Below are 17,036 nucleotides of genomic sequence, written 5' to 3'. Positions count from 1 at the left end.
TTCGGATTGACTCGAACCCGGTTCGCTCATCTCTACATGACACCAATACACCAATAATAGCCGATAGGTTACTCTTTTTAGGGGGGAATCTCTACTTCCTGAGGACCAGAAGAAGTGACTCCCCCTTCAAGACACATAGTCCATTCCCACACTGTACAAGATAGCATACAATAGTATTTGGTGGACCAATGACTAGAATGGACTGACCGTTGAACCTCCTCCTCCTGAGTGAAGAGACAATATGCCAACAACGGCTACCCTAAATCATCCCCTTTCAGTGCTCCCAAACCTTTGGCTGGTACTTACCCTTGGCAGGGTGACAGAGTGCCTGACTAAGTGACTGTAGTGAGTGCATACCACATTGTATACAGCAACTTCCCTTCAGACCATTTGGTTTAATTCCCCTGTATATACAACAGATCAATCCTTTTTATAGACCCAAAACTGCTTTAGATCTAAATATATAAAAGTCTGGAGTGGCCTGGTTCTACTTTGGGGTCTAGTCAGTAATCTATAAAAAGGGGGAAGGGCTGGCCTGGGGTCTGCATGCAAGAGGGTCTGGTTTGGGGTCTGTAAGCGGCAGGGCTAGGTTTGATGTGTGTAAATTGGGTTTTAATCTAGTGTCTCTATTTTTGGAGGACTATTTTTATTTATTTTTGGAGGTGTATTTTTAGGGGGTTTGGTATGGGATCTGTAAGTGTTTTTATTGTCTGGTATCTGTTCTTGGGGTGTGCTGAAGGGGGGGGGGGGAGAGTTATACCTACTATTTGTGATTGTAATGCCATATGTTAGTCACATGTCGTGTCATAAGTAAATGGGACAAAAATGTTGCAAGGCACACCCCTTTGTATTTCTCATCTGAACTTTCCATTATGTTCCTTCTCAAAAGTTAGTTAGTATGATTGAAAGTTATGCTTCAAGACAAATCCTTCTATGATGTTCAAAGTGTACCTATTAATACAATACATTTTTGACACGTCCTAGAGACTAGTGTTGAGCGGAGTTGTCGAACTGTTGCTGAATGCTCGGCATTTGACCCCGGGCGGCTAAAGAAGTTGGATTCCGCCCTAGGGAGTCTTGAAAAATATGGGATACCACCATAGACTGTATCCGTGTTTTCCTAGCAGCCCTAGGGCTGAATCCAATTTTTCCAGCTGCCGGTAGTCAAATGCCGAGCTTTTGGGTTGGAGAACCTTGCCGAACCTGGGCAGTTTGGCAATTTTGGTCAACACCACTAGAGACGTAAAAAGTTTTTATTGGTTGAGATTTTAGTATTCAGATTTCGACTGACACATCGTATGCGCTCCGGCCAGGATCCCATGCGGCGCCGAAAAAACTGACATGTCAGTTTTCTGCGGCCGGAATTCGGTTCTCTCCGGTCCTTGCTTCATTGTGCGCTATGGGAAGCACTGATGCGGGCACGCGCTGATGCACCCGCATCAGAGCTCCGCGGCCGGAAAGATCACCTGGCCGGGATAATCCGGGCTAAGACCGGCCGTTCCATGACCACATAATGTGAACATAGCCATAGTCTGTATCCATGTTTTTCCGGACTCTCTAGGGCTGCATCCATATTCTTCAGACACCCGTAATCAAACGTTCGGAGGAACCCAAGAGTTCTAGAGATTCGCTCATCTCTAGTTACCACACCATTCTCCCTACTCAGTAAAAGCGATCAAAACTGTTGCTGTCAAAAGTTTTTCTTAAGGACAGGTAAAGCTTTTTTTAAGCTTTTTTTTTCAAGAATTCTGAATCGAGGGACATTGAGTTACAGTGCTGACTAGTAATCTCCATGAGCATCATATAACAAATTCATTTTATAGTTGTGAAGATGAGTCCCACCCTACAGTACATAATTTAGTACATAGCTGCATGCAATGTATCCTTTTTCCAAATTTTTACATCTTTTAACCACATAGTGGCGCTGTTGCAGTAGCTGAAGTTCCTCAAAGCAGTTTCAGTCTCTTAGAATGGAGCGTACATTTTTTTTTTTTTTTTCTACAGAACCACATGTTTCAGACAAGAAAAAAAGACAGAACACAGCAATGTTTAATAAGCATCTGTATTCTGAATGAAATAATACATGCATGTCTTAGCCATCATCTTAGGACTCTTCGGCGGTCCTGAGGAACATCTCAGCACACGTGCCGTCTTTCATGTTTGTTGACATGCTCAGGGTAAAGGTACCTAAAAATATAACACAGTTAATTCCCCAGGAAGGGCCTAACACAATCGGATCTGGATTATAACACGTCTTAGGCTGCCAGTCTATCAGTCCTGTATTCAAGTACATAGAGATCATCGTTCTCCCGGTTGCAAAAATTTAAAAAATATATATATATTTTAAAAATCACCATCCTTTCAACTGATATAATAAAACCCAGAATCGGTTTCAAAGAGTCGGTATGATCAAGATTAAATCCACTTCCACCGTGATCAAAGATATAAATGATGTTTGAAGAACTGGAAACATGTTTGGGGCTGAGATGTTTCAGATTTCAGCCCTTCTCCACTTTTTTTTTTTTAAACTTTTTTCTCCTGTGTACACATTTTTGGCAAGTTTTAGCTGTCAGATATCGGATTACAAGGCGTGTTGTTTGCATGCAAATGTGTACAGTACACACACACATACGTTATCCCCTTGCATACACACGAACACATTTATGCTTATGACCCCACCACCACCACCCCCACCCCACCCTCTCACCACCCTTAACATCCTTATGCGATAGAAAAGTCAGCCTTGGTCCACATCTCTCTCTCTGTCTCTCGGGAACTCTGTAATAACTGTGAGCTTTTTTTTTTTTACACTGTCAGATTTTCATAAGACTTGGTGGGATGAAAGCGCCTCCTAGATCTACCTTATCTACAGTCGAACGTTAACCCTTGTGGAGACCACCGAGACTGGTTGACTCTTTCAGCCTATTTCCAGTCTCTAAAAACTGCATTGGATGGCTTAATCTGTCACTCAACTATCCAGGGGGTGGTGTATTCCTATGGGAAAACATATTCCGAGATTTGCCAGACAACTCTTTCACTGCACTTCGTTTGACTTGGCTTGCGTGAAACTCCCCGATCAGTTGTTGGGACTCATGTTGGAGAGTCGATTTAAGAGTGCTGGGAAACCTTTGCACACTTTGCAATTTTTTCTTTCAACTTTTGCGGACTCAGAAAAATGCTCAGACCATTGACATTGCTACGAGCTACCGAGAAGCAGTTTTTGAAAGAATTTTCCGCCCAGGAGCGTGTGGCTGATACCTCTTTCGTGTCTGATTGCGAGCTTCCAACTGTGACCATTACAACAGCCGGGGATGTTCAGACCAGGGCAATTTGTATAGAGCAGATTTTTTTCAGGCTGTTTTGTCTATTTCATCTGATTGGAAAAACTCTTCGGATTCAAAGTGAAATTTACCCTACTGAGAATCCTAGACCCAGAAGAGGGTGTAGGATTTCCTGAAAAGAGGGCACAGGTAGGGTCAAAATGCCAAAAGATATTTGAAGATGCAAAAGGGGAAACTGGAGATGGATATACTCAGGAACAAAAGGAGTTTTGGGAAAGTGGAATAGAAGCAACTACACCTAATTTCAATGTAACCCAATGCTTTCAGTCTCTAAAAGGTATTTAAAGGGTCCACTTAACAATTGCAAGAATATACATGTCATCTTAACTGTTCGGCGGATAGTCTTAACATATATCTTGACACGTAGACGGTACATAAGATACGGTTTCCAGACAATTCTTCTGTACTAAGATCTGTATAGGTAATACTGTAAGTAAAATTACAATTGAAACGTAATGGAAATTTGTGATGTTTTTGCATAGGTCATTTTTGATGCATAGCTGTCGATTTTATTCGTATTTTTATTTTATTCAGATTTTTTATTTTATTATTATTTTTTCTAATATATATATATACATAATAATATATATATATATATATATATATATAAAATCTTTATTTATTTATTTATTTTTATAATATATTTTCCCCATGATGGCTCCAATCTAGTTATATTGCAATGTGATTAAATTATTTAAAAAAAATAATAATAATTTAAATATTTTTCAAATTTTTTTTTTAATTTAAATCATCAAAAGATGAAAAAGAACAGAATGCAAAAAAAAAATTGGGAAAAAAAATTAAGCCTACCACTCTTTTTAGAGGTCAAAATCCAGTAGCAGCTCCTGAGATTCTGCACAGTGTTGCTTAGACACTTGGCAGGGAAAGGGTTACTCTTCAGAGCACCGAGCCATCTGGCTGGGCTGGTTTGGTATAATCGAGCAGATTATGTTCACAAGACTCAGAGTTTAAGGCTCCTCACCCATAGAGCAACTCAGGAAAAAATCTTTTGTACAAGGCTTGCAAAAACCAACTTTTTTTTTTTTTTTTTTGTGACTCTGAATGAATACACTTCCAGCAAACTACAGCTTCATGTCGATGTTTCTTAATAGATTAACACGGATGCCATGGTCAATCCAACCGCCACGGTAAGAAAAATTACCTGTGATCTGCAAAAGCAAGGTAGGCAGCTGAGAATAGAAAGGTGGGGGGGGGGAGTTGGGGGGTAGAGCTAAGAATTTAAGAAAATTTAAGATTTTTTGAAATTGTCAAATTTTGTCTTTAACTATTTTATACACTTTCTTGGATCATAGACACATGGAATTTTTCAATTGATTAGGATTTTAATTTAAAAAAAAATTAAATTTGAAGACAAAAAAGTAGAAAAACTATACAAATTGTGAGAATAAGGAAAAAAAAAAGCTTCTTTCATAGAAGGAATGTAGAACTAGCTGCAACAAACCTCATTCACCCCAGAGGCAAATTTTAGCCCTTCCAAAAGCAGTCAAAATCTCTCTTCTCTTACTACTTTCCTGCTCAGGTAATGCACTTAAGCTGCCAGCTTAGTTAAACATTCGCCACCATTGTTTGTGTTTTTTTTTTATTTTTTATAATACAACGTTCCATCCACATGTGCTGGATACTGTAAGTGTTCTTGTAGAGTGTGGTGATAGGGTTATTTACTATTCTGGAAATCTCTGGGGTATACTAATTCTGAACATACCATTTCCACATGCTTAAAATGTTACTTAATAGAGTGCGGTCTCCAAAAATAACGTCCTGTTTCTTAGGACATGTCAAGCTGTTTTATTACAGTATTTATTTTAGTTAAGTGTAGAAAAAAAAAATCTTGAAATAATATATTAAGCTTAAAAATTCTCTATGTGTTCAGGTGCATTTAGAGGGAAGGCATTTATGATCCGAATTCAACCGACGGGTCCGGAACGTCAGTTCTAGTTGTGATTTATGCTCTTGGCGCCCTCATGGCTATATTGTTATGGTGTCATTTTTGTGTTTCTTATGAGTTTCCTATTGAGTGGTTGTATAACCAATGTCATTAGTGCTTAGTGATAGACGTAAGGCTAAACTGCAGTGCCGGATGGTAGGTTTACAAAAAGAGTGAAATGGAAAGTGTGAAAATTATTGGCATGTAGGACGATAAACTTGACTGATGGCAAAGTCGTCCCTACATGCACGGGCATAATGGATGGTTATGACTAAACGCTAAAGGGAAGCTAGGGGTGTTATAACAATGAATGATCTCAGCTAATGACTTTGCTCGTTTGAAAAAAAAAACATTAAAGTCTCACGTTTACTGTATGTTTTTGAAATTCTCAAGTCAGAAGTTCACGTTCTGTCGGAATCTTCGGCTTTTTTCCTCATCAGTAATTATTCTAAGGCAATGAGTTTGCGTGGTATTGGAATCTCATTTGGTAATTCCCGACTAATAGGATTGTACCGGATATTTCTAAAGAGCCATTGCCGGTTTGCTGTGAGCAAATCTTGTCACGTGTTGATTTATCAGCGGACAAGTGAAATCGAAATCAAAATTAGTTTTTGAATTTTAAGATTTGGGTTGATTTTTTTTTTTCTATTTTATTGTTTTACTTTAAATACAGGTATAGAGCACACATATGGTGTTACCTAAAAAAAATGAAGTTTGATGGAAAAGAGAAAATTATAGACCCTAACCTTTGAACTTCACATTCTTGGCACCTGTTGCCCCTACAGCAGGTTGACGTTGAGTTGAGTAGCATTTAAGGTCCGGTAATGAGGAAGCCAACCATTGTATTGGCCAAAAACAGGGCAGTAGTAAATCAATATATTGGCCTAATGGCGAAATGGGTATGTAGTTGATGAACAAGGTGGTCTCTTGTTGGGTAATCATACGTTTTTGAGTTTGGTTGGAGTTTGATGAACAAGGTGGTATCTCGTTGGGTTATCATATGTTTTTGAGTTTGGTGAATAAAATGTATGGACACGGAGGAAAATTCTGTCAGGGCTGATGATTCTAATGTCTCCAGAATGTAGAAAATCAATCTTATGGAAAACGCCAAAAGCAGATTTGTCCAATACGTCATTCGCGATGATAGATGATTTATCATCTCTATGGTTTCTGGAAATAGACAATGCAATGGGCTTATGAAGTTCTAGCATTTTGCTTTGCATGACAAATTTTATTGGTTCTTGTGCACAGCTTGTACCGTGACCGTCCGAACCCAAATTAATAAAACGTGAAAATCTTGAAAAGTGCATAATAATAATAAATATTGCTTAATTTAAAGAAAATTGGATTCTACTTCTTAAAAGGGATCGTCCGTTTTGGAAGTGTCTCCTATTAATCAGCTGATTGAAGGGTGTCCCATTACTGGGAATCTCAGAAATCAGCTGGAACCTGTGAGGAAACTCAACAGCAAGTGTTAAATTTCCCTGCAGTGCCACCACAGGACATATGAAGCATTGCATAATGCTCATTGAAACCAATAGGCTGTCCTATTGATATTGGTGGGATATGTGCAGAGCACTTCTAGCTAAGCTGTTTCAGTGACTCCTTAGTTATGCAGACAATGTAACTTGCGAGGCTACACTGTTTACACCACTCCTATTAACCACTATAACAACGTGTAAATTGCACAAAACAGCCTCTTTGATGGTTTATGGCTTCCCAACCAGCACCAGTGGCCACAAGCAGGCCATATGGGGCTGGGGGCCCTCAAGCTCGAGATAGGTACAGATGTGGGACACTCATCTATTGGTCTTACCTATTCTGCCTCCCATTCCGATCCTCTTAGAAGTATACCAAGACGGGAGGGGGGTGGATGCATTGAGCATGTCTTCCTGTTTGATGTCCAATAGGTGCAAGTTGTTGCGGCAATATTCACCCATCCCCCTCTTGTCATGGAAGGTATACTTCTGAGATAGCCTGATAGAGGAAACAAGTATCAGGGAGCAGAACAGGCCTTTTCTGCTCCCTAGACAACTTGTTTAAAGACCTAAAAAATTTTAGCCTATAGAGACGGCCCTAGAAATCATCTTTGGGGTAGAAACACACACCAGATCCGCAATGGATTTCACGTTGTGAGTATGTAAGTGACAGCCCCCTTAACCCCACCTCGGCCGGTACATATATTACCTGCTCCACGCTCTGGCTTGCTTCTGGTGCTCCCGGCGTGTTGATGTCCCAATCAGCCAATCAGTGGCTGCAGCGGGTGGGAGGGGCAGCGCACTGATTGACTGAGTAGGACGTCCAGCTGGAACCCCCAAAGCAATCCGGAACGGGGTGCAGGTAATGTATGTACCGGACAGCAGGGGGGGGGGTTAAGGGGGATGTCAATCCTGCTATGAGTATGTATTCTCATTGAAAATGACCGGCAGTGTGAAATCCGCTGCAAATCTGGTGTGTGTGTTTCTACCCTTAAAAATCGTTTTAACATTCGGTATACTAAGAAAATATTACGTCAACAATTTTTGGTAAAGATTGGTGAGAGTTTCCCAGAATTTTTTAAACTGGTAGGACTGTGAGTGGAGACTTCCCCAGAGACCTAAGTAAAGTAGGGCATGACTTTGGGAAGGGCAGTGTGACCTATAGCCCATGCTGGTGCCTGTATTGTGGCATTGATTCAAGTACAGATGGTTCTGCTTTATGAGGAAGGAGTATATGGGTACCCTGGGTAATACTATGAGGAGGGCAGGGTTTATATACTGTATAGCTGTAATAGATGTAATATTCTGTTGTATCTCTCCCTTCCTTCTCTCTTAATAATCTAGAGGGAACATCCCCCCTTATATTAATCTTTATTCTACAATATCTAATAATTCTATAATATCTAATACCTACTTAATAGCTATTTTATCTAATACCTGTTTAATGATAATGTTATCATTTGTTTGATGTTGCCATTAAATATCTATTACCATTTACAATTTTAATATGAGGAGATACAGGTCATCAATAACCTTGTAAGCCCAAGGAAAGGGCAATCCTTCAGCTATGGTTCCCTAGGGGTTTCCTCCACAGGGTTTTTTTCCTCCCCTAAATGCTGAAAGATGACTCTTTCTGAGTTGAGGATTTGCTGTGTCAAATGGGTTGTCTAGGCAGGACTCTTTTAAGATGTATGAATTGGGAAGGGGTAAGTGAAAAAAAATATATACTCATCTCTCTGGATCCCACACTGCTTCTTTACCACTACTGTTACTGTACTACTATTCTGTACCACATTTGGGTTCGCGGATATGACCTGCTCAGTGACATGAACCACTACAGCTACTAATTGGCTAAAAGTGCCTGCTACATCATGTCCCCAAACTGAAAGGTGGTCCCACAACAGGAACTGGAACAGTAAAGTACTGATGGTAGTGTGGTAAGTACTTTTTTTTCCCACTCACGCCATTTCCTAGCATAGATTACCCCATCCCCTGCCTGGACATCCCCTTTAACACAATTTTCATAGTTTTTACTTGGATGTACTTGATGTAAATAAAAAAATACATAGCATGTTTAGTTTTATAAATAAAAAATACATAACATTGTCACTGCTATGTATAACTCTCACAGCTTTGGTTTGGCAGTTCAAGAACCAAATAAGAAGTGCAAGTTATGGTGAACTTATTTTAACTAATAGGTGATGGTAAACCTCCCAGTAGTGAAGAGGTGGTCTTGAGGTGTTCCTTTCATTTGCATTAACTTTTTACATGTCTCCCAGACATGTCAATAGTTAAGATAAGTTGGGGTCTCAGTGCTGAGACATCCTACAATTGTTAAAGCAGGGAGAAGAGTGTAACATCTCACAGGAGTGAGAATCTTCAGGGACATTGGTGCCATTAAAAAGTACTGGCTCTGCTACAATAGCAAGATGGAATGTGCGATAGCTCAGCATTTGATTACCGGTGGCTGAAGAAGTTGGATACAGCCCTAGGAAGTCCTGGAAAACATGGATACAGCCATAGGGCATAGGGTGTAACCCTATTTTCCAGGACTTCCTAGGGCTGTATCCAACCTCTTCAGCCACTGGTAATCAAATGGCGAACATTCAAACTTGAGCAGGCTCGCGTCGCAATCATCTCTAGTGTCTGGCCATATAATGTATGTCAAACATCTCAGGATCTAACAATATTTGGGATTCCCAGTGACCTAGTACTTCACCTGACTCCTGTGATTGTTTTAGTCCTGTGATTTAAAGTGTCACTGTCGTTGAATTTTTTGTTTTGCAGAAATCAATAGTACAGGCCACTGTAAGAAACTTTGTAATTGGGTTTTTTAGCCGAAAAATGCATTTTTACCATGAAAAAGCAGTTTGAAGCTCTCCCCCCTGTCTTTATGGTTGTCTATGGAGAGGGGAGGGGTGAAGGGACATGAAGCACAAAAACAGGACAACAAAGAGTTTATTAACAGTTACATCGCCGGCTATCTCCTCTGAAGACAGCACTGACCTCTCTGACCTCTGAATACCGGCTTTCATACAGCTCCCACTGTGTAATCCTTTGTTCTCTGTTCTCTGCTGCCGACTAATATCCCTCCTCCCCCCTCCCCTCTCCATAGATTACACAGGGCCCGACTGATGTAAAAGATTGGAGATTTCCTGATAATGAGCAGTGAATGAGAGAGAGGAGGGAGGGGGGGGGGGGGGGGGGAACCTGGGGAAAGTCTTTTTGAATGCAGATAATGGCAGATTTGCCTAATAAACCCAAGTACAACATTTCTTAAAATCGCCTGGACTATTGATTTCTGAAAAAAAAAGGCATAAAACGACAGTGACATTTTAAGTAAAGCTGTGGCCATTTTTATTTCATAGTCTGTTTGTTGCAGTCGGTCTTATTTTAGGGGTCCACCCCATATCCAGAAGTCATGCTACATCTACACTATTTTTACCTCCATAATGGCGTCCTGGCAACTCGCTCTGCAGGGATCTGCTGCAATCCCCCAGATGGCCAGGGGAGAGGAGTAGCAGTGTGTGCAGGGGATGCAATGCTACACTAGGGGTTGCGCTTGGTGGAGGTCTCAGGGGTCAGATCATGAAGTAATGGGGAAATTTTATTGGACATGTTGGCAACAGGTGTTATATAAAGAGGACTGATCACAATTAGACGTAGAGAACGCCACTGTCCATTCTATATGATAAGTCTGTAGACCACTTGCCTTTACTCCAGTATGAGAACTTCTGAAAACGCTTTAAGGCCCTGACCACACATCTTTTTTTGGCTTCAGACGGCCTACATTTTGAGCCCAAACAACGGCCATTATTCAACAAATAACGGTTATTGTTTTTAAATAACGGCCATTATTTGGACTCCAAATGATGGCTGTCCAAAAAAATGGCCAAAAATAAGACGTCGTGTGGTTGTGGCCTTAACTTGTTTCTTCCCATAAGGTTTTATTTAGTGGTGTTTTTTTTTTTTTTTTACAGGGATAGACAAGGTCAGGTTACCTTTTGGGGTTAAATTTTAGACATATAAAGTCAAATTAACAGATGTGCACCTTGGAATTTGAATGAACCAAAATGTATTTAAGACTTCCATTGTCTACAAATAAATGCCTTGAAGGGATGGAAGTAAAACTATGCCTGCATTTATGTTGTAAAAAAAAAAAAAATTGGAGCCAATCCAAAAGAAAGAATCTTGTTCTTTAGCTGTACCCGAGACTTGTGTATTAAGTGCACCTCTCAGCATTGTCTGGGAATGGAGATTGCCTATTTAACCATCTGACGGCAATTGTTGTGCTAGTGATGACGGCTTGTCGCCATAGTAATATTACTTGTTCCGCTATATAGCCTTCCATTTACAATAGCCATTGACACGGTCTTTTTAAACCATTGTTTGTTTGTTTTTTATATCCTTCCAAATTAGTCATAATGTTTGACTTCATCTATAAGGGAGTGGTAACCTTCATGTTGTATAGTAGAATGTGGGGCCACTTTAAGGATGTACCTGCTACAGGTCCTCCCTACCCAGTGGTGCCCATCAGTAATAAACCAACACTGGGAAAAATTGAGGAAAAATTGGCTCCCTACTCTGCAGGATATAGGTTTCGCTTAGTATCATTTGCAGGGTATCAATCAAATTTGAGGACCTTTAAGTACCACCCCTGAGTATGAGCACCCCTTAAACACACCCCCAAGGTTCCAAAGAACTCCTTCCAAAAAGCCCACTTTTTGTACAAGAGTCACTGCCCTATAAAAGAAGCTTTTGCCCGGTCATCAGCCATTTTAAAAGTTATTGATCGCACCAGGTCTCACTGATGAGACCCTCTGTGATCAGGAGTTTTGCAGTACCTGAGGAGAGAACTTGGCAGCAGCATCATCCACTCCCCGACCACTTGCTAATTCCGAGTAGCCTCATAGACTTACAATGTCAGATAGTGGATCACACTGCTGCCATGCTCTCTCCTCCCCTGCTACATCTCCTGATTGTAGCGAGTCTCACCGGATCAATAACTTTTACAATGCCTGATGACATATCAAGAGTGATTTTCAATGACAGGTACCCTTTAAGCCATACCCCAATGTGCAGGACTATTTCACCTAAATCAGAACTATTGGCAATTACAGTCATATGACACTTAATATATGGATCTTGTAGGGTCTGTAGGTTATTGGTGACCACATATAACTTTCTCTTCCCATCTAGCTAAAGGTAGCTCCCCAAATTCAGTGCATATGCTAGTGGTAATAATTTAGCTAACTAGGAAAAAATTTGACGATGCTGTGAATCTAAAAATTTTGAGATTCGATTTGTATGTTTTTTTCAAAATGGCGGCTGCCACTACCAGCTGTACATAGCCGGACATCCCCTACCTTATCCAACAAGCCCCATATTGTACTGCTGCAGAATAAATATACTAAATATGAGACTTTTAAGAGCAATATGCAAATTTTCCAATTGGATTAAATTTATTCAGATTGAATTGAATCGGCCAGATTCTAACAAATTGGAAATTTTGCTCTTCTATGGCAAGTGCGGAGGGTGGTTGTGAATTTAAGGCTTTGAGGAGAGTCAAGCTGGCGACGCACTTTCAGTCATGTTCGGCCATGAATTTTATCTCTTGACTTCTCCAAGAAGTCATATGTTGTCTATGAAAAAAGGTAAATCCCAACCATACTCTGCGTATGTGAGCCAACGACAAATTTAATGTGTGGGCATTCGATCATGGCTAGTCGGCCATATATCTTCCTACGTCAATGGGAATGTGCAACCAACTATGATAAACACAGTAGGCCACATGAATGATTCATGGATGATTGAGCGAGCCTTGTAGAATCTTTGTTCATAGTGAGTGGACTTGTCGAACTTTAAAGTTCGGCAACGTTCTTTGAACCAGAATATTCGCCATTTGATTCCCCAAAGCTGCAGAAGTTGGATGCCACTCTAGAGCTGCCAGGAAACATGGATACAGCCTATGGCCTATGGCTTTCTCCAGGTTTTTCAGGACTTCCTAGGGCGGCATCCAACTTTTGCAACCGGAATCAAATGCTTAGCGTTCAGGTTCGGAGAACATTGCCGAACCCGAATAGTTTGATAGGTCCGCTCAATACTATGGGTATGTCAACAGTACAGAATCCAGATAGATAACCCACTGTGGATTCCACTGCCCGTCCCCGTTCCCATCTCCACCCGTGCCATAGACTATTCTACACAAAGGCACATTCCGCCGTCCACCCAAAGAAGGAACAGGTTTATTCTTTGCAATCCTCCTATGCATAGAATACAGTCCATGGCACGGGCAGAGACACGAGCAAGGACGAGCGGCAGAATGCATGGGGGGTTATCCACCTAAATTCCGTAGTGTGCACATATCCTAACTGAGTAAAAGGACCTTAAACCATGGCCAGATAGCTATGGTGGTGACTTATCAACCCATAGGGTCATATGGTGACAATCCAACACTGTTGGTGGCCACCATACACTTTAGAGCCTCCGTGTTCTTGGGAGTGTTAAACCATGTCCACTCTACTTTGCTTTGAAGTGATAGATCTACCAGGTTGTTGTCCACGTAGTAGTTAGCGATGATCGAACATCGGAAAATCTTAGGTTCGATCGAACTTGAACTGAGGAGACAGCCTGGGTACCGCCTGGAATTCCTAGGCTATATTCCGGAATTCCAGGCGGTACTCCGGCAGTCTCCTCCTTCCCCACGGAACGGGAAGGCATCACGAATCTAATCCGGGAGGTTGAAGTTCGATCGAACCTTAGATTTTCCGATGTTTGATCATCTCTAGTAGTAGTGCCAAGTGGCCCATCCAATAGATACCACCCATCATTCTTTTTGACTATATGCAGCCGACCACCTCTCTTTAGAAACGTTATACCATTGTAGTTTACGGAACACATAAAAAAATAAAAAAGAAACCTTTTCCCTGCCTGTTTAAGTCAAGTTCGAAAAGTTTAGACAACTCTTCATTATAGTTTACAATTCACAATTCACTCGAGTACAATTGAAATCAACCGCAGTGAAATCCAACCGTAAACCTCAAGTGTTTGTTTGTCTGCGGTAACCCCCTCACCAGCCTACTCCAAACCACTCCGACCAGCCTTGTTTTATGTAACGCTCCTTAAAAGACATTGGAGTCGACTGGGAAGACAATGACCTGACCTAGAAGAGCTTTAAGAAGCAAATATCTTTTTTTTTTTTTTTTTTTTTTTTTAAAGAGCCATTGTGAGGTTTTGGCATCATGTAACACAGATCACAATATCACACGTTATAAAGCATTTCCACAGATGGGAGATTTTGCCGTGATACTTAAAGACATAGCCAAGCAATTATATGTCTAATAAGAACAGATGGACCTTCTAAAATGGCCTTACAGAGTCTGAGCAAGGAAGGACAAGTTTACATATTCTTAAAGGGGTACTCCAGTAAAAAAAAAAAATTAAAATGGTGCCAGAAAGTTATACAAATTTGTAAATTACTTCTATCTAAGTCTTCCAGTACTTTTCAGCTGCTGTATGTCCTGCAGGAAGTGGTGTGTTTTTTAAAATTCTGACACAGTGCTCTCTGCTGCCACCTCTGTCCAAAACAGGACAGTTTTTTTTATGGGGATTTGGACAGTTCCTGTCGTGGACAGAGGTGGCAGTAGAGAGTACTGTTTCAGACAGAAAAGAATTCACCACTTCATGCAGGGCATATAGCAGTTGATAAGTACTGGAAGACTGGAGATTTTTACATAGAAATAATTTACAAATTTGTATAACTTTCTGACACCAGTTGATATGAAAACATTTTTTTCGGCTTACATTTTGTCGTAGTGATGTTACTATGAAGCTGTGCCCACATTGTAAGATATCAGATGTATTACGCCACCCCTGTTCTCAGGTTGTGTTTGGTATTACAAATCAGCTCCATTCACTTCAATGGAACTGAGATGCAAAACCCACACCCAAACTGAAGACAGGTAAGGTGCATCCATATTCTTCCCTTTAACTGAGCAGTGTGACATACAGTGTATGCCTCACCATTCAGTGAATGGGGGCAGGGACACCTACATTTGATAGCAGTCCCTGCTCCTGTATAAGATACGTCCAAAACAAATTCTCAGAAACAGAGGATTCAGACAAGTTTCAGGGAAACCCCCCCCCCCCCCTTTTCCCCATGACAAATTTCCAGGCTATAATAACACAAAGGTCTGGAGGTGAATTACTAGGTTTGTACCATTTGTCTCCGAGGTATAGGGGAATTTTCCAGTCGTCCACTTTAATTACTTGTCAGGCGTAATCGTATTGAAGTTAATGGTCAGCGCTGGTCATTGACGGTCTGCGTGATTAGTATGACCCATATCTGAGCTGAGAAGATTAGTGGATTATTGCGTAAAGGAATGGAAGGAACCAAGTTATCACTTCTAGTTAATGGTGAAGCCGTCACACAAGGAATAGATAGATCTGTATTTCCGGGCTTCTCTAGATGGCAGTCACTAAGGACAGAATGGATTTCTTTGGTCTTGGGGGATATTTGTTAACATAGTGTTGACTAATGTCTGAAATGAGTCCCTCTCCTGATATACTGTAGCTAAAGGCAATGGGGGGGGGGGATTTGTTCTGCAATGTGTTTCTGTCCTTCCTGGTTGAGCAGTTCCCAGAATGCAATGCTTTCCCTCAGCTGATCATCACAGTCCCCCACCCATCACAATCAGTAAAATTAGAGCAGCACGGCCGGTCAGAGGTGGTGGATCACTGCCCTCCCCCCTGTCTGCATCATCAGCAAACACACACACACAATGTGAGATAGAGGCAGGGAATATTTGTCTCCTAAGGGGGAGAGCAGAGGGAGCAGGAGACAACGTGATCTGGCACAGGGGCCATTTTTTTTTTCCCTTCCTGGATTTCTATCAGCTACCAGTGTGGCAGAACAGCACAGATACGGTAATACATTGTATAGACACCTCTATATAACTTTTAATGTACTTTTAATAGAAAAGAAGTTTTCTTATTCGTAGTTCCCCTTTAACATAGAAGATCCCCTTAACCAAGAAAAAAACTACTTTAAAGTATTGGCCACTAGGTGTCTCACTTTCCTGCAATCTGCTGTCCACTGCCTGTTGTTGGGCTTAATCTGTCTTTAGTAACAAAGACAACATGATGGAAAAAAGGAAGTGTGGGTGGGCATTAGCTATTGTACAGTATATACAGCGGGGGGACAGTGAGGTCTTGAATGTATCTGAAGTATCTAAGTTTCCCTCTGGTAACTCTTTGCTTATGCGGTTGCTTTTATCCCTGTTCACATAGCAACTTGGAAAGCCAGAGCATCAGTAACCCCTTATTTCTCCACATGTCATCTATAATAGTGTACTGTAAATTATACCCCAGCACAGAACAGCCTATAGAACAGTACACTTTCATCAATACTATGTCATAGCCCAGCAGTAAGAAATAGAGTTAGTAATAGAAATAGTAAATCTATCTATCTCCTATCTATCTATCTATCTATCTATCTATCTATCTATTATCTATATATCTATCTTCTATCTATCTATCTATCTATCTATCTATCTATCTATCTCCTATCTATCTATCTATCTATCTATCTATCTATCTATCTATTATCTATCTATCTATCTATCTATCTCCTATCTATCTATCTATCTATCTATCTATCTATCTCCTATCTATCTATCTTCTATCTATCTCCTATCTATCGATCTATCTATCTATCTATCTATCTATCCATCTATCTATCTATCTATCTATCTATCTATCTCCTATCTATCTATTATATTTCTATCATCTATCTATCTATCTATCTATCTATCTATCTATCTATCTATCTCCTATCTATCTCCTATCTATCTATCTATCTATCTATCTATCTATCTATCTATCTATCTATCTATCTATCATCTATCTATCTATCTATCTATCTATCTCCTATCTATCTATTATATTTCTATCATCTATCTATCTATCTATCTATCTATCTATCTATCATCTATCTATCTATCTATCTATCTATCTATCTATCTATCATCTATCTATCATCTATCTATCTATCTATCTATCTATCTATCTATCTATCATCTATCTATCTATCTATCTATCTATCTATCTATCTATCTATCTACACAAACAAATGTGGCAGTCAGGTTGACCACTCCCCTTTACCTTTGCTTTTTGGTGTAATTGTTCTATAATAGAATAATATTTTTAATGTCTTTAATATCTTGAAGAACAAACAGGCAGTGTGTGTCCTCTTGTATGTTCCTTACCCCCTAA

General features: G+C 40.3%; 1 protein-coding gene across 3 annotated transcripts in view; it reads left to right on the top strand.

Annotated features, from left to right (window-relative positions):
• The first annotated feature begins 2,848 nt into the window (after window positions 1-2,848).
• NTF3 (neurotrophin 3) overlaps window positions 2,849-17,036 on the top strand; it is a 52,858-nt gene continuing 38,670 nt past the window's right edge. The window contains exons 1-2 of one of the 3 annotated variants that reach the window (XM_069952754.1): window positions 2,849-3,618; window positions 4,454-4,489. In XM_069952754.1, the coding sequence (XP_069808855.1) occupies window positions 4,469-4,489 (21 nt within the window). In that variant the 5' untranslated portion in view covers window positions 2,849-3,618; window positions 4,454-4,468. The remainder of the gene's footprint in view (window positions 3,619-4,453; window positions 4,490-17,036) is intronic. The other 2 variants (XM_069952778.1, XM_069952770.1) reach the window with 2 other exon arrangements.

This window comes from Dendropsophus ebraccatus, chromosome 1 (assembly GCF_027789765.1).
Source record: "Dendropsophus ebraccatus isolate aDenEbr1 chromosome 1, aDenEbr1.pat, whole genome shotgun sequence".
Lineage (NCBI taxonomy): Eukaryota > Metazoa > Chordata > Amphibia > Anura > Hylidae > Dendropsophus > Dendropsophus ebraccatus.
This window is presented reverse-complemented; position numbering and strand designations above follow the sequence as displayed.